Source organism: Pristis pectinata, chromosome 1 (assembly GCF_009764475.1).
Source record: "Pristis pectinata isolate sPriPec2 chromosome 1, sPriPec2.1.pri, whole genome shotgun sequence".
Taxonomy (NCBI): Eukaryota; Metazoa; Chordata; class Chondrichthyes; order Rhinopristiformes; family Pristidae; genus Pristis; species Pristis pectinata.
The window spans coordinates 88,495,137-88,522,647 of NC_067405.1; the positions used below are offsets into that span (position 1 = coordinate 88,495,137).

General features: G+C 41.7%; 1 protein-coding gene across 1 annotated transcript in view; it reads right to left on the reverse strand.

The window, feature by feature from the left end:
* Positions 1–6,842: 6,842 nt before the first annotated feature.
* The window catches only part of ivd (isovaleryl-CoA dehydrogenase), a 38,462-nt gene continuing 17,793 nt past the window's right edge, over positions 6,843–27,511 (reverse strand). Inside the window, exons 5-12 of the mRNA XM_052021418.1 lie at positions 25,774–25,867; positions 22,079–22,215; positions 19,694–19,790; positions 18,788–18,881; positions 14,412–14,493; positions 13,058–13,162; positions 10,724–10,796; positions 6,843–8,407 (exon numbers count right to left, since the gene is read on the reverse strand). Of these exons, the coding sequence (XP_051877378.1) occupies positions 8,274–8,407; positions 10,724–10,796; positions 13,058–13,162; positions 14,412–14,493; positions 18,788–18,881; positions 19,694–19,790; positions 22,079–22,215; positions 25,774–25,867 (816 nt within the window). The 3' untranslated portion in view covers positions 6,843–8,273. The remainder of the gene's footprint in view (positions 8,408–10,723; positions 10,797–13,057; positions 13,163–14,411; positions 14,494–18,787; positions 18,882–19,693; positions 19,791–22,078; positions 22,216–25,773; positions 25,868–27,511) is intronic.

Below are 27,511 nucleotides of genomic sequence, written 5' to 3' on the forward strand. Positions count from 1 at the left end.
AGTATTATCCTCCTTGCTAGGGAAATTGAATACAAAAGCAGGAGCATTATGCTTCAGTTATATAGGGGACTGGTGAGCACATCTGGAGTACTGTGCACAGTTTTGGTCTCTTTATTTAAGGAAGGGTGTTAATGCACTGCAAGAGTGATGAATTCCTGGAATAAGTGAGTTGCCCTGTGAGGAAAGATTAAACAAGTTGGGCTTGTATCTGCTGGAGTTCAATAGAGTGAGAGGAGACTTGATTGAAAGTCCCCTCACATACACCCTGTCAAGACGATCCCCTGAGTTGTCTTGACAGGGTGGATGTGAGAAAATATTTCTTCTTGTGGGAGAATCTAGAAATGGAGGTCATTGTTTAAAATAAGAGTTCACCAATGTAGGACAGAGATGAAATCTTTTCTCTCAGAGGTTGTGAGTCTTTCAAACTCTTTTCTTCAAGGGCAGTGAAGCAGAATTTTTGAACATTTTTAAGACAGAGGTAGATAGATTCTTAATAAGTTCTTTATAAGCAAGGGGGTGAAAGTTCTGTGGTAGGCAGGAATGTATAGTTGAGACACAAGAGACTGCAGATGCTGGAATCTGGAGCAACACACAAAGCGATAGAGGAACTCAGCAGGTCAGGCAGCATCCGTGGAGGGAAATTGACAGTCGATGTTTTGGGTCGAGACCCTTCATCTGGACTGGATTGGACTGTGGTTACAGTCAGGTCAGCCATGATTTTATTGTTTAGTGGACCATGTTCGAGGGGCAGAGTGGCCTACTTCTGCTCTTAATTAATTTGTTCATGTGGAATTTTATTCCAGGTTGCAAGCTAATTAAGAGATTCAGATATATTTTGTAAAGAACAATGTATATCTGGGAGCTTGTTACAGGATGGAGTCTAAATAAGGCTTACAGATTTACTTAATATAGAATAATGAGTGTGTGAGAGCAAGTAACAAAAAATCTGATTAAGGAATTCAATTCAGCTTTATAGAGAATACAGAATCTTTTCCTTCTGCATAGACAATCCTCTGGAATCGAGGGTGACTTGTTTCCACCAAGGTGAAGAGTGGAAGATGCCTGCACGAGTTATTTTAACATAGGGGAATCAGTTGCATCATCGGCACTACAGGGTGAGATGTTGGTCTGATGGCAAGGAAGTCCAAGACAATACAAAATCACTCTCTGTTGCTTGGACTTTGACACATATGTGGGCACACATACAAAGGGCTACCAAAGCACTAACCACATGCAGACACTAACTCACACTCTAATGTTCCATCTATATGTGAGGTTAGAGTATACTGAATGACTGTGTGTTCCTCCTGCTCCCATTTATAACAAGAGCTGCAGTCAAAATTCTAATTAAGGGGAACAATTATTCCGGGGGAGAATAATGGGTAGCAAGGTTGGAATCTGACTGAGAGATACAGATGATTTACTTTATCTATAATAGCTACCTGGGAGCAAAGATTAAATTTCACTATTTCAAATAACATCCACAGCTGTAACACTGAGCCTCTGACACAGTTTGATAATAAACATTGCACTATTTCCCCAGATTTCATCAGAGGATATATAAAAGGTCAACAAATGGCTGTCTCTCGAGTGTTGGGGGATCATTGCTCTAGCTTATGTTGGACATATTCATCAAGAGTTATATCAGTTTGGGATTAGACAGGGCTTATTTTCTGGTTTATTTGAGACTCTGGATTGATTGACAACTCTCCGTCAGTGAAGATACTCCTTCAGTGAAGATAGAAAGGCGTTAGGACTGTGATTGGCACTGGATATGATGCATCCGTAAGTGCTGGAAATCCAGGTTATCATTAAGTAGGGGTGGTGTGGAAGATCGATGAAGCTCATTTGCAACCCATGCCCTGATCTGACATAAATATAACCTTAAATTTTGGCCCTATGCATGATGTTAATTACAACTAGTACAGGAAATAATCTGTTCGGGGAACATTTTGGATTTAGTTGACAGATGCTGAATCCGTTCTCTTTGGGATCCAGTTATATGATATATGATTGCCCCTTGATGGCTGTTTGATTCCTCTGGCAGTAAGAAGCCAGAGTAACTGGATGCGAATGGGTGGTTTGATTCCTGACCTATAATGACTGTAATTGTATCAAAGATTATTGGGGGCCATTCTTCTTCTGGGAAGTTTTCCCACAAGGGAAGGGCATACAGTCATTTACCAATAGGGGTTGCCCTCTACTTGGTGCTTTGTTTGTTCTGAAGGACCAGGAAATGCCTTTTACATCTGTGGAGCAGTCCAGCCCTTTAAAACCATTTAGGTGTTATGAAATGTAATCAGTGTGTAAAAGTACATAGGCCATTCAGCCCCTTGTCATCCACTGGACCTTTGTAAGAGCTATCTAATTTTTCCCTTTCCCTCCTGTTCCAGAATCCTACAAATATTTCTCCTTCACTTATTTATCTAATTATTTTTAAGATAATTATTAAATTTGGTTTATCACTCCTTCAAGCAGTCTGTTCAAGGTCATACGACATCCCTACTTTAAAATGCCCTGAGTGAAATTGTAACCAAAATTAGGGAATGCTGCAATTTGTACACAGTAAACTCCCACATAAAAAAGCAATGAGATACATTGATAATCAGATCTACTGATGTTGGCTGAGGAAAAAATATTGATTGTGGAGAACATCTCTGATTGAATCGTGATGTGAAATGTGTTATGCATGCCTGATAAGGCAGACAGTGCCTTGATTTGATGTCTCATCCAAAAGACACCACCTCCAACAGTGGAACACTCCCTCACTGTTGTACTGAAATGTCAACCTAGAGTACATGATCAATCTGTACTAGAGTAGGATTTTAACCCACAACCTTGACTCAGAGGCAAGAGTGCTACTGCAGTGCTTCATTGAAATGCCACACTTTTTGGGAAGGAGCTCTGAAGTCTTCTCTGTTAATGGAGTGACTGAATTCTTTACCAGGCAAAGAGATGATACATAGGTTGCACAATGTGTTTTCCTGCATTACTCCGCAATTAACATACATTCAGGGAATCTGGCACATGATTGGAGGAGGGTGGTCAGGAAGATTCTTATTCCTTCTACGCTCCTAGGGGTTGGTGCTCTCTTCTAATGCTTCACATATGTGTTTCTATTAGGCAGTTACATTTCCACATGCACATGCTAAATCACTCACAGGGCTTTGATCTCCTAGTCGGCCAGCAATGAGTTATAGAACTGAGAGCTTCTCAGCAAATTCCTGACCTTCTAAATGGATACTTTTGCCATTGGATTATATTCACCTCCTGTGTGTTATGACATGTGTAGGATTCATTGAAGCCCGTTGAAGATTGGTATTTTGTTGCTGACCTCTGATAGGCAGTAGAATCCTTCAGTGAATACGCCATCTCTTTTAATTTCACCAGAAAAATCTGCCTTCACTGACATGCGAACATGCAAAACTGATGATGGGAAAGACTAGCTGGAACATTAAGCACTGCCCCCCACCTCCACCAGATCATGACAGCTGGAGTATCATGGCAAGGCACATAGAACTGTTCTGAAGAAGGGTCTTTGACCTGAAAAGTTGACTCAGATTCTTGCTCCACAGATGCTGCCTGATCTGCTGAATGTTTCCAGCATTTTTTGTTCTTGCTTCAGATTTCCAATTTTTTTTTGGTTCAGTTATTAAGCAGACCACACTGGCTCATTTCCAGCAATCCTGTGCTAATATGAATCACTTCTTCTACTTAGGCGTTCCCTCAGGATCAAAGATAACTTGTTTCTGCTTGAATACTGTGGGTTCTAAAGGGGATGATAACCCCAATATGGGGCCTTCAGACTCTGTCAGAGGGAGGAGTGCTTGAAAAGGGTAGGCATTGTGGGAGGCAATGCATTCCTTCCACCACTTATGCCAAGCTTTTGTGATTTGGGCCCCAATATTGGGGATGTAGGTCTGGGAGAGGATGCACACTTATACTGTCAGTGGATTTGGAGGATTTTTGCAGAGACAGCATTGAAATTGGTTTATTATTGTCACCTGTACTGTGGTACAATGAAAAACTTGTCTTGCATACCGTTCATACAGATCAATTCATTACACAGGGTATCGAGGTAGTACAAGGTAAAACAATAACAATGCAGAATAAAGTGAACAGCTACAGAGAAAGTGCAGTGCAGCTAGACAATAGGGTGCAAGATTGATGTTAGCTCTCCAGTACTCTCCAGTGTACCTTTTGTTAAGTAGTCCATGTTTCAGGGAGGGATCACTGCTGCCCAGTAGACCATGAATTGGTAGCAACAAACAATCTGCTGGAGGAGCTCAGCAGATCGAGCAGCATCTGTGGGGGGGGGGGGGGGGGGGGGGGGGGGCGGGGGTGCGGAGGAGTTGTCGATGTTTCAGGTCGAAACCTGCATTCATACCAACCATGAATTTGTGCTGGGTTTGATATCTCAACCTTCAAATTCTATTCCACAGATGGCTCACGGCTGGGATGGCGCACCAAAGGCCAAGGTCTTAAACCCCAAAGGAGTGGCTGAGATTCTTTAAGATAAGAATCTTTCTCAGCTCTTCTCACCTTTTCCAAGGTCACCATATCACCAACCCTATTTCCCCAAATGGGGGCCAAAATTAGTTACAGTACCATTTAATTTTGACCTAAACAAGTCCAAATGACCAGCATCTTGTATAGGTAAAAAGCTATGTCCTTGTATATGAATCGTACAGGATGGTTCTATTACAACAAACCAATATCTTGCTGTCTTCAACAATGGATTCTCATTAGTCTTGAACATTATGATCTGTACACAATAACACCACAATCTTTTTTCTCACAGCTGTTTTGTGCTCCTTGTAAATGATGTGTATCGTATGGACCCTACCAACATGTACTACAGTACATTTCTCGAAATTAAATGCCATTTGTCAATTTGTAGTCCATTAACCTAGCGCTTCTAAAACTCTTTGAATTGTCTGCAGTCCTCTACTGTCTTAACATTGCACAGATGTTGGTATCATCTTCAAACGTATGTCCCAAACACCCAACATCACTGTCTAAGTCATTCATAAAGACCAAACCCCAAATTCTGGGGATGAGTACAGCAAGATCTTGAGATATAACCTGGTGTGAGGATCCTTTCTTCAAGTCCAATCAGAAAGTATCTGGTGGATTTCCCTCTATGCTTTGCTCAAAAAAAAATTAACTCTACAGTTTTGGTCATTTCTGATCACTTGTTCACTTTCTCAAAGAACTCCTTAATGCCATCTCTTACTATCCCATCTCAAATGTTCCCAATAACAGACGTTAGGCTGATGGGCCTGGATTCTTAGCATTTTGTGCCTTTTTTTGAGAACAGGTATTTCAGTCTAAGGGAACTGTCCCTAAACACTACTAACCCATTGAGGGGATAGACAAGGAGTTGAGAGCACCTACCCCACATAATGCATGGGGGAAGGAAGCCACTAATCTATTCGACTAGATGACTGATAAATAAACCCACTATCCTGATCCATTTGTATGGAAAACATCTTTTGTAATTGGAGAAAATGGTTAATTGTCAGAGAGCTGCTCTCTTCAAACATTGTTCATCAACCACAGAAACAAAGTGTGTCACCTGTATATTTTATTAAAATACACTGACCCAACTTGAATCACTTCAATTACACATGACCTTTTAGTCTAGAAATCCAGCGGTAATTTAAATGATGACTTGGTATTCAGGTTGTCACTTGTTGCTGAAGAAAGCCCATATTTCTATCCCTATACCCCTCTACCTCTCTTTCATCCTTTAAGATGCTTCTAAAAACTGACCTCTTTGACCAAAGCTTTTTGATTGTTGGTGACATTTCTCGGCCGCCCCAGTTTTAGGAATGGGGTTTTCATGTCAATTGCCTGGAGGACGGGGAAATTTAATATTTCTTTTTAAATGTTTAGGCTTAGCTTCTGTTTATATTGCCTAAAAAAAATACTCTGCCTGGTTAAATGGTTATTGGTTAACCTCTCTTCAGAAATCATTTAAATGGGCTTCCAACGATGACTTGAATAATGTCCTGTTGAGGGTTCCTCTGAACCAATCACTTCCTATTCGTTCCAAGGGTCTCACTCAACCATAGGCCTTCCAAACTATCAAGTGGGCTGAGAAATCTTAGCAATGTCTAAACCAGCAGCAGTGGAGTCAGCCTACTGGTCTGTTGGTGGAAAGGCTGGGAGATCCCTAGCTCCATAGGATCATGGTGATGCAGCGAGGGACCATTGTGAATGGCGGAGGGGGCAGTTGGAAGGGTGTCTCGACCACAGCATCCAGCTTCCTGCTCGAAAACCAGGTAAATAGCAGCAGTTATTTGAATTCAGCACGTTAGAAAATCTGGCCCAATATTCTCTTAATACGGCTTGGTGTCATATAAAAAAAACTCCAATGAAGCAGCTTGGGGGACTTTACTAGGTTAAAAATGCAGCAGATAAACAAGTTCTTGTTAAATGTATTGATTGAGAAAGGCAGAACAGTGCTGTTATCTGTTGAGGCAATTTTACTTTTGCAACCCAAATGAACACCTTGTCAGCTACCATCTCCAACCCTCGGTCTTATTATCACTGGATAAAACAGCTTTCAGCTGAAGTCTGCAAGAGACTTCTGTAACCCCATAGCAGCTGTGATTTAGAACCGTAAATCTTTCACTGTCAAACTGATAGTCTAGAATGTCGAAATTATACAAAGACTTAGCTGGCAGACCATTTTGACAATCTGCCTTTTGTAGTCGATTATTATAATTTGATCAAGTTTATGATATGACCATTCACAATCCTGGTTTGAACCTTCATGTATTGAAGATTCATTTCCAGGTACAAACACAGAGAAAAGTCACAGGAATACCTCAAAGTGTTCCCAATAGCTCCAGTTCACTTTGAACACTTTATTTATTAATGAATACAATCTTAGAGCTGGGAACAAAAGTCTCTTTACCCAAGTGTCAAGAATCATCCAATCATCAGATAATGAGCTTCCGCATTTCCCAATCAGTGGGGGAAAACATTGCTCTGTAATAATGAGTGCACTGTGGAATCATTTGCAGGGGAGGGAGGAACTCATATGATGAAGCGTGCAGGAATATGTCCAACCAGACTTGGCAAACCCTGCACCAGATCCTTTGTGCACATAAGCACGTGGTCTCACCAAGAATGGATTCCCCAGTATGAACGGGTCAGTGTAATAGCACAGATCTGAACAGCATTTGACAGCTGAGGAGGATTATCTGCAATTGTAACCACTGTTACCCAGTACAGCAGAATGAAAAAGGGATTTAACTCATTCCTCATCGCTGACATCATTTGCTACGTGATAACAATGTGATATGCTGTGTTCAGTTTATCTACACTATACATTACATGTACCCTCAGGAAGTCACTGTGCATGTAGCACCTACATTTTGAAAGTGAAAAAACATGTTTCACAGCCTGTTACATGGGACATCACACTTCATAATAACAAATAGAAACAACTGATCTTTTCCAAGCAGCAGTAAAAAATTTACCATCACTGTCCCTCTAGATATTTTCACCGAAAAGCAATTAAATTCAAGAGGCCTTGGGACGTATCTTTAAAAAACGAGATCCTTTTATCATTGCTTCATGGAAAAGTAATGCAAAATGTTGCATCAATACAACACTCATGAGCGCATCTTCTGGCTTACTCTGAGCAATGCTATGGGAAGTCTATTAGAGTTCATAGTTTTGATCGAGAGGTCACTGACTGGGACAGTCTGCATCTTAGTTTCTATTGAAGAAAGTTAATCTACCAATGACTTGCATCACAGTTGTCCCAACAATAGCAACTGAACACTTGCATGTACAACCTGATCCAACACTGAACAAGTACAGATTATGAACACAGCAACAAAGATGCAACCAACCTTCCTATTTAAGTACGTAGCACTGTGGAGGTATTCTCACATGCTATTTTTGTTTTTTTTTTCCCTTAAGTAATAAAGCACCACCTAGTATATTAACAAACAGACCTGAATGAGGATGTCAAGTCAGTATTTTGTATTGTACAGGAGGTCTTTGCTGTTGTGCTAATTGGAGCACCCTTTCCTTCCTGATATTTTCGTAGAGTATTTCACATTTAATGTAAGTCAACCTTCATGACTTTGCTTTGCAGCTGCTATTTCTCTAGGATTGAAGAAGGTCCTGACGGAAACCAAGGCACTTCAAAATATAACGAGTACATGCCTTAAAAAGTTAATACGAGATATTGCCACAATACAGTACTGGTTTGTGGAAGGAGGAGGCACATGGGATGCTGGGAGACTGGGTTATTTGTAAATAGCATTGAACGCTCTGCCGATGATGAGCCTCCTGACTTCACTGGTTCCAGCTCCTATTTCATACAACTTAGCGTCCCGTAGAAAGCGGCCCATGGGGTAGTCATTGATGTAACCATTGCCACCTGCAAGTCCAAACATAATGAATAAGGATGAACAGATTCATCACCACACGGCAAGCACAGTAGTGTAGCGGTTAGCGTTATGCTTTACAGCGCCAGCAACCCAGGTTCAAATCCGGCCACTGTCTGTAAGGGGTTTGTACATTCTCCCCGTGTCTGCGTGGGTTTCCTCCGGATGCTCCGGTTTCCTCCCACATTCCAAAAAAGACGTACAGGTTAGGAAGTTGCGGGCATGCGATGTTGGTGCCGGAAGCGTGGCGACACTTGCGAACTACCCCCAGAACACTACACAAAAAGGTGTATTTCACTGTTTGTTTCGATGCACATGTGACTAATAAAGATATCTCTTACATTCGACCCAACTAACAAAGACCACACTGAATAGATTCTAAAAGTACCATAATGTTATTGGTGAGACCCAGTTTCCCTAAATTTTAGATCAGCTCAAAAGCACAGAATTAAAACCCAACACTGGAAAGAAGGACTATCCCATAATACTTCAGGGTGCAGTGGTCTGCAGTAATTCAGAGTCCTGCAGCAGTAAACAAGAGAACTAAAATCCTTGGGAATCTGAATTCAGTTTGAAATAAAGGTGAAAAATAGAAATGTGTATCTGTAAAAGTGACTATGAAACTTCTGGAATATCATTAAATTCCACCCAATTTCCTAATGGATGAGGAGAGATCAAGTAGACTTGACTTCACTGCAGCTTAGAAGAATGAGGGGGATCTAATTGAAAATTGACAGGCTGGATGCAGTGAGGATGTTTCCCCAAGCTGCTGAGGGATGTGTGGGAAAGGAAGAGTCTACAGCCAAGTGTCAAAGTCTCAGGATTTGGGGTAATAAACATAGAACTGAGCTGAAGAGAAATTCCTTCACTTGGGGTGGTGAACCTACAGAATTCACCACCACAGAAGGCTGTTGGGGGCAAGCCGCTGAATATATTTAAAGTGGGAGATACACTTCCAGAGTCAAAACACATCAAGGGGTATGAGGAGAATGTGGGAATATTGCCTTTCTGTTTTCTCTTCAGGGCTATAACTTTTGACTATTGTAAACATTGCTTTTTCTATTTAAATCAATTTCACTCCCATAAATGCTCCAGAATTATTTCTTATTCTTCATCAGCTTCATGTGGACATTGGAACAGGGAATGCCCATTCAACTCCTTGGTTCTCTTCCCCCATTCAATCAAATGAAGGTCAATTCGCTTACCCTCAAAGGTTTAATATCCTTAAAACCCTACCTAACAAAAATCTAGCACTCTCAGCTATGCAATAAATACTTAATTGCATTTCAACTGAACTTTGGCAGAAGAGGATTCCTGATAACCACAAACTTTTGTGTGAAGAAAGGCATCCTGTATCGTTTAGCTCAAGTTGTAAGGTTGTGACTCATCCAGAGGAAGTTTCCGTCTTTTACCCCACCAGCTCATTCAATCCTTAAATATTCTAAGCTACCCACTCTTCCCCTCCTGTCACTTGGAAACAAACACTTACTGTAGAGTTTTAGCTACGTTTCTCTGAGTCTGGGTCTCTTGTGCTCCCAGACTTCCCTTGGACTTTTTCATGGGTTTTAAAATAAAACTGTTAGTCATAGTCATAGAGTCACACAACATGGAAACAGGCCCTTTGGCTCATCTCATCCATGCTGACCAAGATGCCCATCTAAGCTTGTCCCATTTGCCCACGTTTGACCCATATCCCTCTAAACCTTTCCTACCTGTGCACCTGTCCAAATGTCTTTTAAATGTTGTTATTGTACCTGCCTCAACCACTTCCTCTGGCAGCTCATTCCATACACGCACCACCCTCTGTGTGAAGAAGCTGCCCCTCAGGTCCCTTTTAATTTTTTCCCCTCTCACCCTAAAACCTACGCCCTCCAGTTTTTGATTTCCTTTCCTTGGGAAAATTGATTATTTACCCTAACTATGCCCCTCATGACTTTATACACCTCTATAAGTTCACCTCTCAGTCTCCTACACTTCAAGGAATAAAGTCACAGCCTGCCCAACCTCTCCCTATAACTCAGGCCCTCGAGTCCGGGCAACATTCTTGTAAATCTTCTTTGCACTCTTTCCAGCTTAATGACGTCTTTCTTATAATGGGGTGACCAAAACTGTACACAATACACCAGGTGCAGCCTCACCAACGTCTTGTACAACTGCAACATAACGTCCCAACTCCTATACTCAGTTCCCTGACTGATGAAAGCCAGCATGCCAATCTCCTTCTGTTGTCCAATTATTATTTGCCTTGTTTCCAACTGTGTTGGCTTCCAAATCAATTAGCCTTGGTTTATTATTTAAAGAACACTCACCCAGACACTGGATTCCGTCCAGGGCCACTTTGGTGGCTGTCTCTGCAGCATAAAGAATTACACCTGCACAATCCTGCAAAAGGAAGCAGATATAAATGAAATCCTACATCTGAAGATGCTTGGGGTGCCCAGTGTTTAATATCCAGGATTTAAAACTGTTCAGTCTTATTCAGTGCCTCTCATCTGTCCCAATCAAGTTTTTAATGTCTCTCTCCAAGCCCAAACAATGCAAAGAAACAAAACACTTGTATTTATTACTCTATTTACAAAAGTTCAATTTATGAATTTGTGCTATAATGCCATTGACTCTGTACATGTCTTCAATTTATATACCTGTTTCTCACTATAATGAATAGATTGCCATTCTCCACCCTTGAAAATACACAATATAAAAATATCCATGATAGATTTCAGTCAGCCTTTCTGATATACAAGCTTTAGTTTAATGAAATATTTTCCAAGAAAATATCAGCCCATTTGCCCGCAGCAAGCTCCTACAAGCAGCTATTTGAAGGCAGCCAGAGAATCTATTTTAGTGGTGCTTTCTGACGGATAAGCACTGACCAAGACAACATGGAGTCGAAGTGATCAGAAGGATAAACGGTGTGCAAAAACCTATCCTGTCCTTCAAACAATCAGGAGGGAGAAATGCTGAGTGGATAAACTTAACTACCAATCATAGTTGTCTGTTTATACCACTACCCTACATTGGATTACATTTTTACTGCTTTGCCTGGAAACCATAGAAAGGAAGGAACAGGAGCACAGGCTGGTGAGAGACAAAGATAAGTACATGTGTGGAATACAAAGCAATGAAAGCAGAGAAGTCTTCAAGATTTTATCTGCAAGATGAAAAAGACCCACTATTATTCTAGATAAAAGATGTGAACATTTAGAAATGCTATTTCACACATCAGCAACTCCCTTTCCATCTGATTTCCCACTGCTCTTTTGCCCTATGAATGAAAGGCTTTTAAAACAATGAAAAGGATGAATAAGACTATTTTCTCTGCTTTCTGAATTGCAGTCTTCAATTTTAAGATATTAAGAGTGCATAAAGAACTTTCTCCTAACTTCTCTCCTCTAAGGGCTGGTCAACATGAAAAGCTTTGACACATGGAGTGACAGAAAGGGAGACCATTACATCCATTACAGGAAAATTGGATTAGTAATTAAAGGTACAATAGCAGTGACACCAGTGTTGGATTACTCAGACATAATGGGCTGTAATACCTCCCGTGTTGTAAACTTCGACACTGCTTGTCTATCTGAGGGCAAAAGTAGCCAAGATACTGCTACCTGTGTTTTTTGCTCTGCAGCTCATAAACAAGTTTCAAAATGATATGTAGGAACTCCTTCCCCAGGTTTCCTTACACACTCTGGGGAATCCTTCAGTTTCAGATGTTCCTTAGTCAGAACCACCTCCAACTGCTCCTGCGCAGTATTTCATTTGCCACACTATAATCATAGCCTTAGTGAGCCTGGCAAAATGGCTTTAAATTATAGGCAGTACAATATCTAGTGTAGATTTTTTTTCCCTCTCACTAGATTGTAACTTAAGACCATTAGAGGCTCAGCGAGGAGTTGGGGGGGGGGAGGGGGGGGAACGGAGGCAATCATTCCACCAGACCCTCACTGAGTATAGAAAAAACAAAGTCCTCCGTGTTTCTTTGAGTTAAGACAGGGTGTCAATAAATTTTGGGCGACAAGTTGGCAATACGCAATCCCACATCTGATATGGCTTGTTAGATCCAGAAAATCTGCTCAGTGTTGCCCCAACAATATACTTGAATTTCACATGGAGACACAAAAGACTGCAGATACTAGAAATCTGGAGCGATACACAAAAGGTTGGAGGATGTCAGCGGGTCAGGCAGCATCTATGGAAAGAGGGAAACATCAACTGTCCATTTCCCTCCATAGATGCTGCCTGACCCATTGAGTTCCTCCAGCTTTTTGTGTGTTGCTTGAGATGGTTAACATACTGAGGATTTTCTCCTTTTCCCTTCATCAGCCATCCAGTGGATCAGATGGCAAATTTAAAGCTAATTAGAACTGAATTTTATGGAACACCTTATGGAAACCAGATTAGGAGACAATTTTATGGAACACTTTATGGAAACCAGATTAAGACTACTCATACACATTTCCAGTAGAAGCAGTAGCCCAAGGAATCATCAAAAGATTTGTCTGGGATGATCTAACAGATAATCACTGTTGTCAAGAATTTGTGCAAACTATTTAGAGAGATTTATCTCCCACGTGTTTATTGAGAATGAGATTGCTTTTATAAAAGTTCATAGAAACAGATTCCAGAGTTTTCTATACCCTCACCTTTGCACTCATGTGGCCCAGATCACAGGCTCTTGCCACATTGTACACATACTGTCTGCACGCACTCAGACGGGTATACATGTCAGCCATCTTGCCTTGTAAAAGCTGCAGTAGGGTAAGGAGTGAGAGAGAGAGACACACACACAGATTAGAAATTATCAAACTGAATAGCTCACCTCAGTGAAATTCAACATAACTCTACCGTGGGAAGAACTGAAGGATCTGAGGTACAGAGCTTACTCTGATTACCACAGCAATGCAAAGAAAAATGCTCTCACTTCTAGATACGAACAGACCAAAATGGAGAGTCACGTCAAAACCTAGGTCTTTTAAACAAGAGTCAAGTATTCAAATGCTAGGTTTGCTGCGTTTAAGATAACCTGAAAGCTCAATCGATCCTTTAAATTGAGGGCCCATTTAACACATTCCAGAATTAGCACCCCAGAATAATATTTACTCAGCGCTTCTTTAGTTGAACATCCCCAGGTATTTCACAAGAACATTATCAGACTAAAATTGACACTAAGACTTGTAAAAGAAACGTTATACAAACTGAGCAAAAGCTTCCTCAAACAGCAGACCTTAAAGCGATTTGACAAAGGAAGGAGATGCAGAGGTTTACACAGTCCAAACTGATTACACCATAACAACTATAAAGCCTCTTATAGGGCAGCTTACTCTCCATTCCTACCATCATGATTTTTCCCACTGAGGAAGAACCCAATCCTCCCTTCCTAATGCTAACAGGTCTCATTGAGCGGGAACCAAGATCTCTTTGCATTGCCACTGTTCCTCTCAAGGCCATTGCTTTGTCACTTGCAAAATACATTTCCTGATGAGGGACTTGGATACTTCAACATCAAGCCCACTGATTGGGAGCACCTTATCACTACTAGAACTAACGGATGACTCAATCTGATTGCTCAAAATTCTCTACGCACAAGGTAATCAAGGCCAAAAGGATGTTGTCTTCCCAGTGCAACACATGACCCAACGAATTAAACAGAGCAAATGATTTTGCAGGCAGTCCCCGGGTTACACAAGGGTTCTGTTCTTAAGAACTGTCCATAAGCCAATTTCTCCATGGCAGAAATGCCCATTGTCTACAGTAACCCATATCATATTACTCTGCATACACTTGCTATAATTCTTTCATTTCAATAAATAATCACCCTAACACTATCCATTAAACTTGTGGAATATGTACTGTATCCAGTCATTAATGAATACCATGAAACATTTTATTATTACCAGCTTGAAAAATGCTTTAAAAATCTATGGAGGAATTTGCATAAAGTCAGATTTCTGGAAGTCAGGTTATCCCATTACATAAAGGATTCTTGCAGAACCTTACCTGAAACTCTCCAATCTTCTTGCCGAAAGCCTCTCGAATATGTAAATACGGAATGGCATTGTCCATAACTGCCTGCATGATGCTGCAAGTGAACCACAAGAAACTCACACCAAAATCAAAATCATAAATGACAGAGCTGAGCCCTGATGTCTCTTTACAACCTCATTCCTTCCTAGATTTCAATGTCATGAAACCGTTCTCTCAGTTCAGCTATTCTTCTACTGTCTACTAGCATTGCAAATCCAAACTTTATGGAATCTACTTTGACTTCCTCCATAACGTTCTCATCTTCAAGGAGGGCTATGCCTTGAGCCTTGGCTTTTTACACAAGTCCTTCATTAAAGAGAGCAGGAACGCATTCCAAACCAAATAATTCTCTAACAAAACTTATTGTTTCCACCAGCCTTGGCTCCATGAGCAGCCCTCTTACTGAGTCTGAAGGTTCTGGGTTCAAGTCCCATTCCAGAGATTTAAGTCACTAAACCTGAGCAGTTAATTCAAAGTAATACAGTGGGAGTGCTATAGTATCAGAGGTGCAGCCTTTCAGATAGGACAGTGAACTAGGGACATCCTCTAGGTGTATGAGATCCTATGGAATTATATGAGGAACAGGTGGGGAGATCTGATGCCATGACCAACATTTACCCCAGGCCAAAGCAAAATCTCAGATTATCTGATCATTAACTGTCAGAGTTGTAGGCAAAACAGCTGTCAGTATTTCCTAAATTACATGTTAAAATTACATAATTGACTGCAGAGCGTTCTGGAATATGCCGAGGTCATGAGAAACTCTGTAAAAATGCAGATCTATTTCTTTTAGTCTTTTGAAAGTGCTGAGGAAAGGGGAAAAGTTTTGCAAAGATCATTGAAACTCATTTTGAAACCAAGCTAATCAAACTGCAATAGTAAAGAGAAAAGTTGCAGCAGGTTATTAACAAAATCCATTTAGGAGGCTCAGTGCAGTTGATAAAATGTTCAACTTGCTTCTGTAATTGAGGTCTGCAGATTCTGCAAAGTGGACCATTCAGAACCTCCAGGGAATTGTAATATAACATACAAGAGCACAAGTTGTCTGTTCAAGCCCTCAACTGCCTCCACTTCCCACACTGTCCCAATATTCTTTAATTTTATTAGTTTCAAAAATATTTATCTCCAGATTGAATATACCTAACAAATTAACTGCCCACAACTCTGATAATCAATGGTAATTCACATTCATGTGAGTGAAGAAATTTATCAATTCTAAAAGGCTGACCCTTTTAGTCAGATTTGATCTAGTCCTCTGGTACCGGAGTCCCCCAGTCAGCACTAACATCTTCTCAGGATCAACCCAATCAAGTCCCTTAAGAATTGTGTCCTTTGATGGAAATCACCTCTTAATTTTCTAAACTGGAGAGAAATAGGCCTAGTCCTTTAGTCAATCTCACCCCATTCTATCCCAGACATAGGTCGAGTTAACTTTTGTTGCATTCGCTTGAGGAATACATCAGGTTAAGAGACCAATACCGTGAAAAGTACTTCAAGAATGTTCTTGCCAATGTCCTATATAATTGTAGTAAGATTTCTTTAATCGTGCACTCCAATCTCTTTGTAATAAAGGCTAACATTATTGTTTGCTTTTCTAGTTGCCGTTCTTGTAATTTTCTGTGACTCATGTTACAAGGACATCCACACCCCTCTGATTACCAACATTCTTAGGAGGTTATGAAGTCATACAGCATGAAGACAGGGCCTTTGGCCCATGAATTAACCTCCCAATCTACACGTTTTTGGGATGTGGGAGGAAACTGGAGCCCCGAGAGGAAACCCATGCGGTCACAAAGAGGACATGCAAACTCCACACAGACAGCACCAGAGGTCAGGATTGAACCTGGGTCGCTGGAGCTGTGAGGCAGCAGCTCTACTAGTTGCACCACTGTGTTGCCCACATTCTCTTCTGTAAAAGAACAATTCTATCTTCCCACTCTTCCTAACAGATGTGGATAATTTTGAATTTCCTGAATATTATTCCATTTGTCATGTACTTGCCCACTCATTTACTTCATTTATATCCCTTTGCAGATTTTTAACATCCTCCTCATAGCTGACTTTCCCACTTGGCTTTGTATCATCAGAGAACTTGGATCTAATACATTCAGTGCTCTCTTTGAAGCCACTGATTGAGATTGTAAAGAGCTGAGGCCCAAGTATTGAGCATTGTGGCACCCTAGCCTGTAATAACCCGTCAATCTGGAATAAACCTGTATTCCACACTCTATTCCTTTGGTTCTGACCTATTCTATGTTACCCTCAACAACCAGATGCAATACTGCACATCAGTGGAATCCAGGCCTGCATTTGAATTCACCACCTTCCAAGTCATTGATGGTTAATAGCTTACTGTCTTAGAATACCATAAAGTAAAAGCACCATCCCACTGTTGGTGAGGATACTTATTGTTGTATTGTTAGCGGAGCAGTGAGAACTCTCCTGCACTTTTTTGAGACAGTGCCTAGGAATCTGAACAGGTGGTACTTCGGTTTAACGTTTTACCTGAAAGATAGTACCTCTAACAGCAGTATCTTAGTACTATACCGGAATTTCAGTCTACATTGTGCCCTCAATTCACTGGGGTTTAATCTCTGCCTCTTTCATGTGGCCTGTCTGTGGCCTAGTGCACTGTTGTAAGGAGCCCTAATGTACACTTGAGGGACCGCACCTCTTCCGCCTGGGCAAGTTAGAGCCTTCCAGACACAACATCGAATTCAACAACTGCAGATAACTCACTTGCTCTGTGTGCATCAGAACTGGTCAGTAGGTCATCCATCTCTAACACTGACTCAGTTTTTCTCTCCCCACTAGTACAGCCTGACCTGCTGGACATTTCCTACAGTTCTGCATTGCACAGTTTTTACATGTTCCTTTGTTTGTATTCTCTCTAACAGCCCCTATTAATCTATCAACCAGATAACATTATCAACAGCTTATCCCTATGGTAAACCAGCTATATCCTATCAGAGATATTGCTTTTGTCCTATTCATCCACCCCCTGGCTAACTTGTTTTCTGTTCTTCCAAGTCTGACCAGGGATCTTTGACCTGAGAGGTTAACTCTGTTTCTACTTCCATGTGCTGCGTGTTTCCTGCATTTTCTGGGTTTTTTGTGTGTGTGTTAGAAAATAAACATTTATTGAGGGAATATTTTAGTCCTTCTATAGCACCAAGGATCTAGAGCAGATTCCAATCAGTTAAAAAGATATATTTACATATACATAACTTTCCATGACCTCAGATTCTCCAACAGCACTTACGAGCAATCAAGTACTCTTGAAGTGCAGTGACTGAGGAATAAATACTGGTTCGGAGAGCAGCGAAAACTCCTCTGTTCTTTTTTGTACCAAGGGATCTTTTACATCCCCTTGAGATGCAGATGGGGCTTTGGTTTAACATATTATCTGAAAGATGGCAACTCCGACAGCAATACCATACTGGAATTTCAGCCTGGATCACACTCACAGTTCTCTACCTATTTCAGAGAGAACAGAGCGACACATGATACCACGTGCAATGATAAGAAAAGGCTCAGCTGATATGTCTTTATGTTCAAATTGCCTGGCATCGCTCTTTGCTCAGCTTGCACTATATAGTCAAACACACACAGAGGGTTGCAGACAGCCTTGGATCTTTACCCCAGCCAGAATCCATACTTTTAAGAGATTCGCAGGGAAAACTGGGGTAAAATAGAGAAGATGAGAAGCGCTGACTATTTTCAACACAGTAGTTATGCTGCCTGCAATCAACGGAGTTTGGTTCGTTCTTGGAGTAACTGCATAAAGAGGGTATTGTATAACAGCCCCACCTTTATGTTCTCAAAGCACAAAGCACACAGATGTGGAACAGAGGCTCAGCAGGTAGTGTTGATTGCCTCACAGATCCAGCACCCCGAACCAATTCTGACCTTTGGTGCTGTCTGCGAGGAGTTTGCACATTCTTCCCCCTCTCTGTGTAGGTCTCCCCTGGGTACTCTGGTTTCCTTCCACATCCCAAAGACATGCTGGTTGGTTAGTTAACTGGTGACTGTAAATTATCTCTAGTGTAGCTGGGTGGAGAATTTGGGAGGAATTAATGGGCATGTGTGATAGAACAGGTTACAGGGAAACAAGTTGGGGACTGGGACTTATGGGAATGAACCAGCATAAACTCAGTGGGCTGAACAACCTCCTTCTATGTCATGAGGAAAGATAAATATGGAAACGAGTATCATAAGTTTGACCTGAAGTGCCACTCACAGTACAGAAGATATTTGTATTCAAATACTCTATTTCACATTAAAACATCAATCACTGTCTAACAGATGTGTTATATGAGCTATGGGAAGGGACACAAGTAATTCCTTACCCTAGAGGGCCAGCAGCCAGCACCAGCCGTTCCAAGTCCAGACCACTCATCAGCACATAGACACCTTTGTTTAGTTCTCCCAGGATGTTGTTGGCTGAAACCATTAAATGATAGACATCAGGCAGCTATCAACATCACACCTTTTAAGAAGTAGGCTTTTGTCCGTACTGCGGCTGTCCACTGATGAAGGGCACTCAACAACAGTCCTTCACCCTTCACCACAGAGAAAGCCTTTGCAATATTTCATTGCCTAGGAATTCTCAATGCACACTCATAATCAGGCCCGTGAACCCAATCATTCTTCAAAGCAGTGTTCTGGATGTCACAGATCACAGGACCACTGATTAGCTCTGGTACCTACCCAAATCCTCAAAAGATGATCTGTACAAAGTGGACTTAATCACTGACATATGATCCAAAAGAAGTTGAGTTTGAAGCTGTATTTTAATAACATGCTGTGCAAGCACAGAATGGGACCACTCACACACAATTGCTTCATTAATTATATTCAATAGACAACTATGTCTTTGGTCAATCCTATCTTCATTGGACTGGGGAGGTGGTGATGGGCAGTGGCTGCCCTATTAAGGTTCAATTGTTTGCCACATTATCACGACGCTGAGCATAAAACAGGCTGAAGACTCATGGAGCAGGCTCCTTCAATGTCCCTAAGATTCCTTTTCTTCTGTCATACAATTGAGGAGTATGTTCAGCCCATTTGTCTCTGCTAGTTTTCTGTAACTATCTAATTACTCCCACCCACCCAATGCCACTCTACAAATTATGTTCTTTTCAAGTACATATCCAATTCCCTCTCAAGAAGATGTTATTGAAACTGCTTCCACCACCCTTTCAGGCTTCCAGATCACACAATAATTAGGTTCAAATACAGGAACAGTTTAATACCTGGCACTTTGCAGTCCTCAAAGATTAGCTCACATGTGTTGGAGCCTCTCATTCCCAACTTATCGAGTTTTTGAGCTGTACTGAATCCAGGCATACCCTTAAAGACAACATCAAAACAACATCAATTCTGTTGGCAACTGATTTGAGGTTAACCACAGTAGTCTGTCTTGTTCTCAGAGCTGTTCCACCTCCCCAGCTGCACGTGGCTATCAGCTGGTCATGCATCTTAAATACCTGCTTCTGCCCTCTTCTTTAGAAAGAAGAGGGAGCATTACAAGGAAGCAAGGCAAATACAACAAGCCCATTCCACTTTACTTCTCACTCTGGGATGGCTAGACTTCTCTGATGCAACAACAAGGGATTTCAAACACACGCAAAATATAAACTGGGGGTAGCAAGTCTCCAAAATAGAGATTCAAATGCACCCTGGACAGACATACAAAATATGTGCATGAGGAACATATGAGCAGACATCAATGTTACAAATGTTGGCTGCTTGGAAAGGTAATTGTCTGAGACATACCAGAATAAAGACAAATCAGCCTTCCTGTAATACACAGGTAACAATCAGACTTGCTGTAATACACTTGATCTGTCTGCCATTTATGAAAGGATGTGGATGAAATCCCCCATGTATTCTTCATCCCACAACAGTCCAAAGTTACATTGGCTGTGTGAGTTGGGAATGGCCTATTCCAGTGGTACCCGGCTTGGGGTGCCCGGCATCCTGGGGAGTGAGGCAAAGATGATAAGGGTCTTAAAAAAATATTGAAGCAATTAGAAAGTTCACTAAAGTAAAAATATACTTGGCATGCTCGTTGCATCAGCTATATGAAAATCTCCTGGATAGCCCCAACTTCTCAAAAGGATCAGCTTATGTTATCAGATGTTAAAACACGGGAGGGAGGGGCACCTATTTTACCAAGTGTGAACAAGTGGGAATTAAAGGTTGAGAACCACTGCTCTATCCCATTCCAAAGACCACCCATTCCAACACAGAAGGTGCAGACTGGGGACAAGAGTGGTGCACGAGCAACAAGACCTACGGCGTTCGAGCCAACCTGCCTTGTTACACCACTTGAAATGGAAAGGTAATTCAGTTGAAGCAACAATGCTGGAATCACAGAAGGACCAGCACAACATTGTGATAGTGTCGTTTTGGATGAGCGTGCAGAAGGAATGTTCCTCATTGCCAGGTTTCTCCTGTAACTAGTGTTTTCTCCCTCCAAAATGATCTTTTTACATTCCCTCTAAACCTGCTCCATTTGTAACTTAGGACTTCTAGCCCAGCACTTAAATCTTCTGCAATTTGTCGGTCACTCTGCAAATCTATTCCTGACTGATACTTGCTAAACCTCCCTATAAATTTCCCTTCGCAAGAAAGCATCTTGTCCCCACAGCAAAGGAGAGACAATGACTCTATTACTGAATCTATTATCATGCAAACACTGACAGGCAACTCATTCCTTAGATCAAAGGCTTCTCAATATAATTTTTTCAAGTCGTCAAGCTCTCAGCTATGCAGGATTGGGGAAAATGGGTGGTGAGCAAGTCTGGTCCTCACATCCAGCCATAATGTCCATAAAGAGATGCTTGAGTACCAGTTGAAGCCAAGGTCCTTGAACAGGGATCCCAGATTACTGGGCCCAGCTGTGAAGTCTACCAGGCTCAACCATGGCCTTGACAAGAGCACTCCAGATTGCCCACTCCCAGTTGTGAGATCCACACAGTCGCTTAATGACCATGGCGATGGCAGATTATCAGGCCCATGATGGACTCCACAAGGAGATCCTATACCTGTTAAGTGCTCCATGTGGGAATCCCTGACCACCACACCTAGCTATGAATTCCTCAAGTGATTCCCAATTTGCCAAGTACAGCTTTACCTTCATGGAATAGCACATGGCCACAATTCACTCTTGAAAAACAAGTGTAAATTTTACACATCAACAGGCTTAGAAGATACAAAACCTCACATCATTATGTTAAATAGAAAGTAATGCTGCTTTACAAATATCCAATGTCACAGTGGCACAGCTAGTAGGACTGGTGCTTCATGATGCCAGTGATCCGATTACAACCCTGACTTCCCATGCTGTGTGGCCTTTGCATGTTCACCCTGTGTCCTCCCACATCCCAAAGACGTGCGGGTTGGGAGATTAATCGGCCACTGTAAATTGCCCCTAAGTGTATAGGTGAGTGGTAGAATCTGGGGGGAGTTGATGAGCATTTGGGGAGAACAGGTTACAGGGAAAGAACTGGTGGCGGAATGAGATTGGTCTGTGAGCTGACAAAGACTCAATGGACCAAATGGCCTCCCACATTGTAAGATAATACAGAAACAGTTCCTTAAATGATCCTGATGAGAAATGAGTAAAACGTTACCTTCTCTATAATAAAAGCTGTGATGCCATGGGATGCTGGTTTGGCATTAATGTCCGTCTTGGCATAAACAATCAGAATGTCTGCATCAGGTCCATTGGTAATCCAGAACTTGTTGCCATTGAGGATGTAAAAATCGCCTTAAAAAAGGAAGCAAAAATGACAAAGACAGCGAAACAAAATGATTATTGGAATCAGCATGATCAAAAGATCACTGCATTAAGTCCTGGACATCTCCATTTTCTATGTTATTTGTTTTATTGTCCAAATGTCAAAAGAAATTTTTCTCCTGAGCAATAGGACTTTGAGCACCATAGTGGCATAGCTAGCAGAGCTGCTGGCTCACAGCTCCAGCAACCCAGGTTCAATCCTGACCTCTGATGCTGTCTGTATGGAGTTTACACATTCCCCCTGTGGCTGCATGGGTTTCCTCCAAGTGCTCAGATTTTCTCCCACATCCCAAAGAAATGCAGCTTGCTTGGTTAATTAGCCACTGTAAATTGCCTCTCATGCGTAGGTAATTCTTAGAACATGGGGAAAATAAAATGGGATTAGTGTAAACAGACAATTGATTTTTTTTGCACTGCAATTTTTCATTTTTGCACTAAAATGTACTTTGTTTTTGTTCTAATTATGTTCTTTCTTGTAAAAATTGTCTATAATGTATGTTAATTTATGGTTTTCTTGAGAATGCTGCTTATCTGATGCTATGTGTCTGTGATGCTGCTGCAAGTAAGTTTTTCATTGCACCTGTGCATACATGTACTTGGCAATATGACAATAAACTTTGATGGTCATCTCAGACTTGGTGAGCTGGAAGGTTAGTCTCTTTGCTGTATGACACCATTTCTCCATTAAGGCAAGCAAAGTTGAAATCTGCTGGGATTTGACCAATTTTCCCGATTTGGTAGGATCATTTTCAAAGGGTAGAAATACAGCATGGTTCACTGTACATTGCCTGAATGAGGTATCTATATTTCCAACCTCAGAATTTACTCACTGCTACATTAAATGCAACAACATCTTCCAAAACTATCAGATTTCTGGCCTCTTTAAGAGTAGATTTATTTGCATGGTTCAGGATTCTCTGGCCATCTTGGTACAAATAAGATTAAGATGGGAGCTATTTCAAAATGCAAATGAGATTTGGACTTCGTTTGAGATGGTTATTTTTTTCTTCAAGAGAGCTCTGAAGTGGGCTGTGGTTCCAAAGTTCAGTAGATGTCAGATGGTTATGTATACTGCTTGGAGTCAGCCTTCCCCAGACACAATCTGCTTACAGACTGGAATAAGCCTGAACACAAACACCACCAACTCAGTCTCGTTTTGGGGAACAGGCTGACAGCCAACAAAAAAAACTGCAAAAGAAAAGCGGGATTGTTGGAACAGGATTCCAACAGAATAATTAGCTTGACATTAAACATGAGAACCTATCAATGTGGGAAATGCCACAACACTGGGAGGACATGGGGTGCGGTGGTGGCACAGTGGTTAATTTACCAAACTAATAATCCAGAGACCCAAGTTCAAATTCCATCATGGCAGCTGTGAGATTTATTTTCAGATTAGTCATCTGGAATTTGGAAAAGTAACTAGTAAAGATGACTGTAAAAATAACTACCAGATTGTCATAAAAAAAAATTAATGCCCTTCAGAAAGGATGTCTCTGCTCCTCAGACAGCTTGGTCTGGAGGCAACTTTGGACCATCCCATGTAATTGACTCTTAAATACCCTCTGGAGTGGCCTAGCAATTCACTCAATACCATTACTGCTCCTCTCAAACAGAGGAAGAATAAAACCAGACTGACCCCATCTGGAATCAACCTGGATGTTGAATTCAGACAAGTCACTCCTAGACCAAATGACCTTGAAAAATCCTTTTCACAAACATCTGGGGACTGGTGTCTAAATTGGGAGCGCTGGCTCACAGACTGGTCAGGCAATAGCCTGATACAGTCTGTAAAGTAACGACAGATTACTCCATCAATTCCTGGGTACGACTTGTCTCGTGGAAAGGACTATGCATCCAGTGGGAGTGGCACAGTAGTATACAGCAGAAGAAATTGGTCTTTAAGTCCTCAAGGAAAGGGTATCCCTGCAGCAAACAACACACCTGCTGACACCCCAAAGCCATTCCACCATCTATAAGACGCAAGTAAAAAGTGCAATGGAATAATCTCCATGCCTGAATGGCTGCAGCACCAACAACTCTCCTAAAGCTTGCCATCACCCAGGTAAAAGCAGCCTGCTTGACTGGCACCCTATCCACCATCTTCTTTCCCTCACCACTGATGCCCAATGTGTACTAGTGTGTACTATTTACAAAATGCATAGCAGTTACTCATCATTGCTACTCTGACAGCACCTCCCAAACCCCTTCCACCAAGGAGGACAACCACCAAGGAGGACAAGGCAGCAGGTGCAGGGGAACATCACCATCTGCAGGTTCTGCTCCAATTTGTAACTCATCCTGACTTGGAAATACATTGCCGGTCCTTCACTGTTGCTGGGTCTAAATCCTGGAGCTCCCTACCCAATAGCACTGGGGGAGTACCTTAACCTAAAAAAGGAGTGCAGCAGTTCAAGAAGGCAGCTCATCAGCACCTAGTCAAGAACAACTAGGAATGGGAAATAAATGCTGATCCTGTCATTGGGTCCCAAAACTGAATTAAACAAAAAACACTTAATTATATATCATTGTGTAAGCTTAAGATATACTGGCCACACCAGTAAATCTTCACTTGCCACCCTACTATGGAATAAAAGCATCTGTGATTCAAACTACACTTTGCCTCATCTGCACCTCAAGATGGACTGAAAGGGTAGTTGTAGTGAGAAGAGGATGCATGATACAGACCATGCAAGTTTCACCTTTATATTTCTGGCTACCACTTGTGGATACAGAACAAATAAAGTCAGCTTTGATAAAAGTCACTTAAATCCCATAAGTGCCACAGAATGAGAGAAAAGTAATATATAGCAGACTCTTAGGCAGATTTTTGTTGCTATCAATGCACCCACTCAGGGAAGTGTTAAAAGATTGCGGACTTGTTATGTAAGGTTATTTTGACCTCATCCTTCTGGATTGGATTTAAATGTAGATGCCAAAGGGCAACAATCAAAATCCATTGGAGACTGCAGATGCTGGAATCAGGAGCAGCAAACAATCTGCCGGAGGAACTCAGCAGGTCGAGCAGCATCTGTGGAAGGAATGAAATTGTTGATGTTTCGGGTCGAAACCCTGCATCAGGACTGAGAGTGGAGAGGCGAGATGGCCAGTATAAAGAGAAGCGGAGTGGTGAGACAGGAGTCCGAGGTGATTGGTGGACTGAGGAAGGGTGAAAGATGACGGGCAGGTTGTGTCAGGTAGGGGAGGGGAGGGGGTGAAGCTGGGAGACAACAGCAGGTGAAACGGCAGATGGAGGCAGACAGAGAGAGAGAAAAAATGAGAGGCAGATGGGGCGAAGTGGAGGGAGGGGAGCGTGAAGGTTGGAGACTTATGCAGGAACACAAAGGGCTACCAGTGCTGCAATCTGATAACTAAAGGAGGTGATAATATGAACCATTAGGGGAGAGGTGAATGGCAGATGGAATCACAACCAGCTAGGGGAGGGGGAAGCCTGTGGGTGAACTGTGTGTATAGATCCATTGCCAGGCACCTTGTGGTGCCACTCATTATGCCAATACTTCCACAAACCTTTCTTGTCTGCCCTCGTTTTCATTGAGACAACATCCGACCCTGCGTTCGCTTCACTCATTGCGAGAGCTCCCACATGATCGCCGCTGATTAACTGCAGGGAGAAAATCAATTAAACAGATGGAAACTCATTTCACTAATCAACTGGAGTGAGGATCAGAAACTGCTGCAGGAGCAATTTATAGAATATAACAAAAATAATTTATTTCTAGATGTAAGGTGATGCTTTAAAGACTTTTCTACACTTGCTGTCTACCTGACAATGTGGAAAATAATCCAGTTATGTTGTGCCCACAAAAACCAGCACAATTCCAATTCAGATAATTATCATCCAGTCTACGCTCAATCATCAAAGTGAGGAAGATGTTGCTGATGCCATCAAGCAGCACTTACTCACTAATAACCTGCCCAGTGATGTCCAGCTTATACATTGACAGGACCACTTTGCTGCAGAACTCAATGCAACCTTAATCCATACATGGACCAAAGAGCTGAATTCCAGAGGTGAGGTAAGAGTCACTGCCTTTAATGTCAAGTCTGCATTTGACCTAGTCTGGCATCAAGGATCTCTGTCAAAACTGAAGGAGAAGAAGGAAAAATCATTCCAATATCTATAGTTCTAATTTGCACAAAGGAAAGAGGTATGGTTGTTTAAGGTCAATCGTAGTCATACAGAATAGAAACAGACCCTTTGGCCCACCATGCACATGCCAATCATCAAGTTACCCATCTATACTAATCTCATTTACCAGCACTTGGCTGTAGCCTCAGGAGTTCCTCATGTCCTACGCCAAAATACCTTCAGTTGCTTCATCAAGGACCTTCCTTCCATCAAGGTCAGAGGCAGGAGTATTTGCCAATGACTACACAATGTTAAATTTCATTCACAAGTCCTCAGAAAAAAAATGATGCAGCCCATGCCAGCATGCAACAAGATCTAGACAACATTCAAGCACAGGCTGGTAAGTGGCAAACAGCACTCACACTGCAAGTGCTAGGCAATAACCACCTCCAACAAGACAGAGTCTAATTACCTACCCTTGGCATTCAACAACATTACTATAGCCAAGTCTATTATCCTGAATGTCACCATTAATCAGAAAACCATATGCCTAACCGCATAAATACTGTGGCTTCAACAGCAGGTCAGAGCTTGGGTATTATCCTGCATCAAGCAACTCACATCCCAATATCCCAAAGACTTTCTACCATCTACAAGGCATCGTAAGAGCTTGATGGAATACACTCCAATTTGCCTAGATAAATGCCACTCCAAAAATACTAAAGAAGCTCGACATCTGGGGCAAAGCAACCCACTTGATTGCCATCTCACTGCCACCACACTAAACATTCATCCCCCAGCAGCAGCACACCATGGTTGCAGTGTGCCATCTACAAAATGCACTGCAGTACAGTATTCAACAGGGCTACTCCCACAGCAATGTTAAACATGTAACCTCTACCAAGGGCAAAGGACACCATTCTAACTTGGAAATATATTGCTGTTCCGTCATCGTTTTGTCTAAACCCTGGAACTCCTTCCCCAACAGCACCATGAGAGCATCTTCAACAAAAAGGACTACGGAAATTCAAGATTAGCTTTTCCCTCCACTTTGTTAAGGGCAATTAGGGATGGGCAATAAATCCTGGCCTTGCCAGCAATCCCCACATCCTGAAAAGTAAATAAATACAAAATATACCCACTACTTCAACAGATTTTGGGTCACTTGAAGTTGCC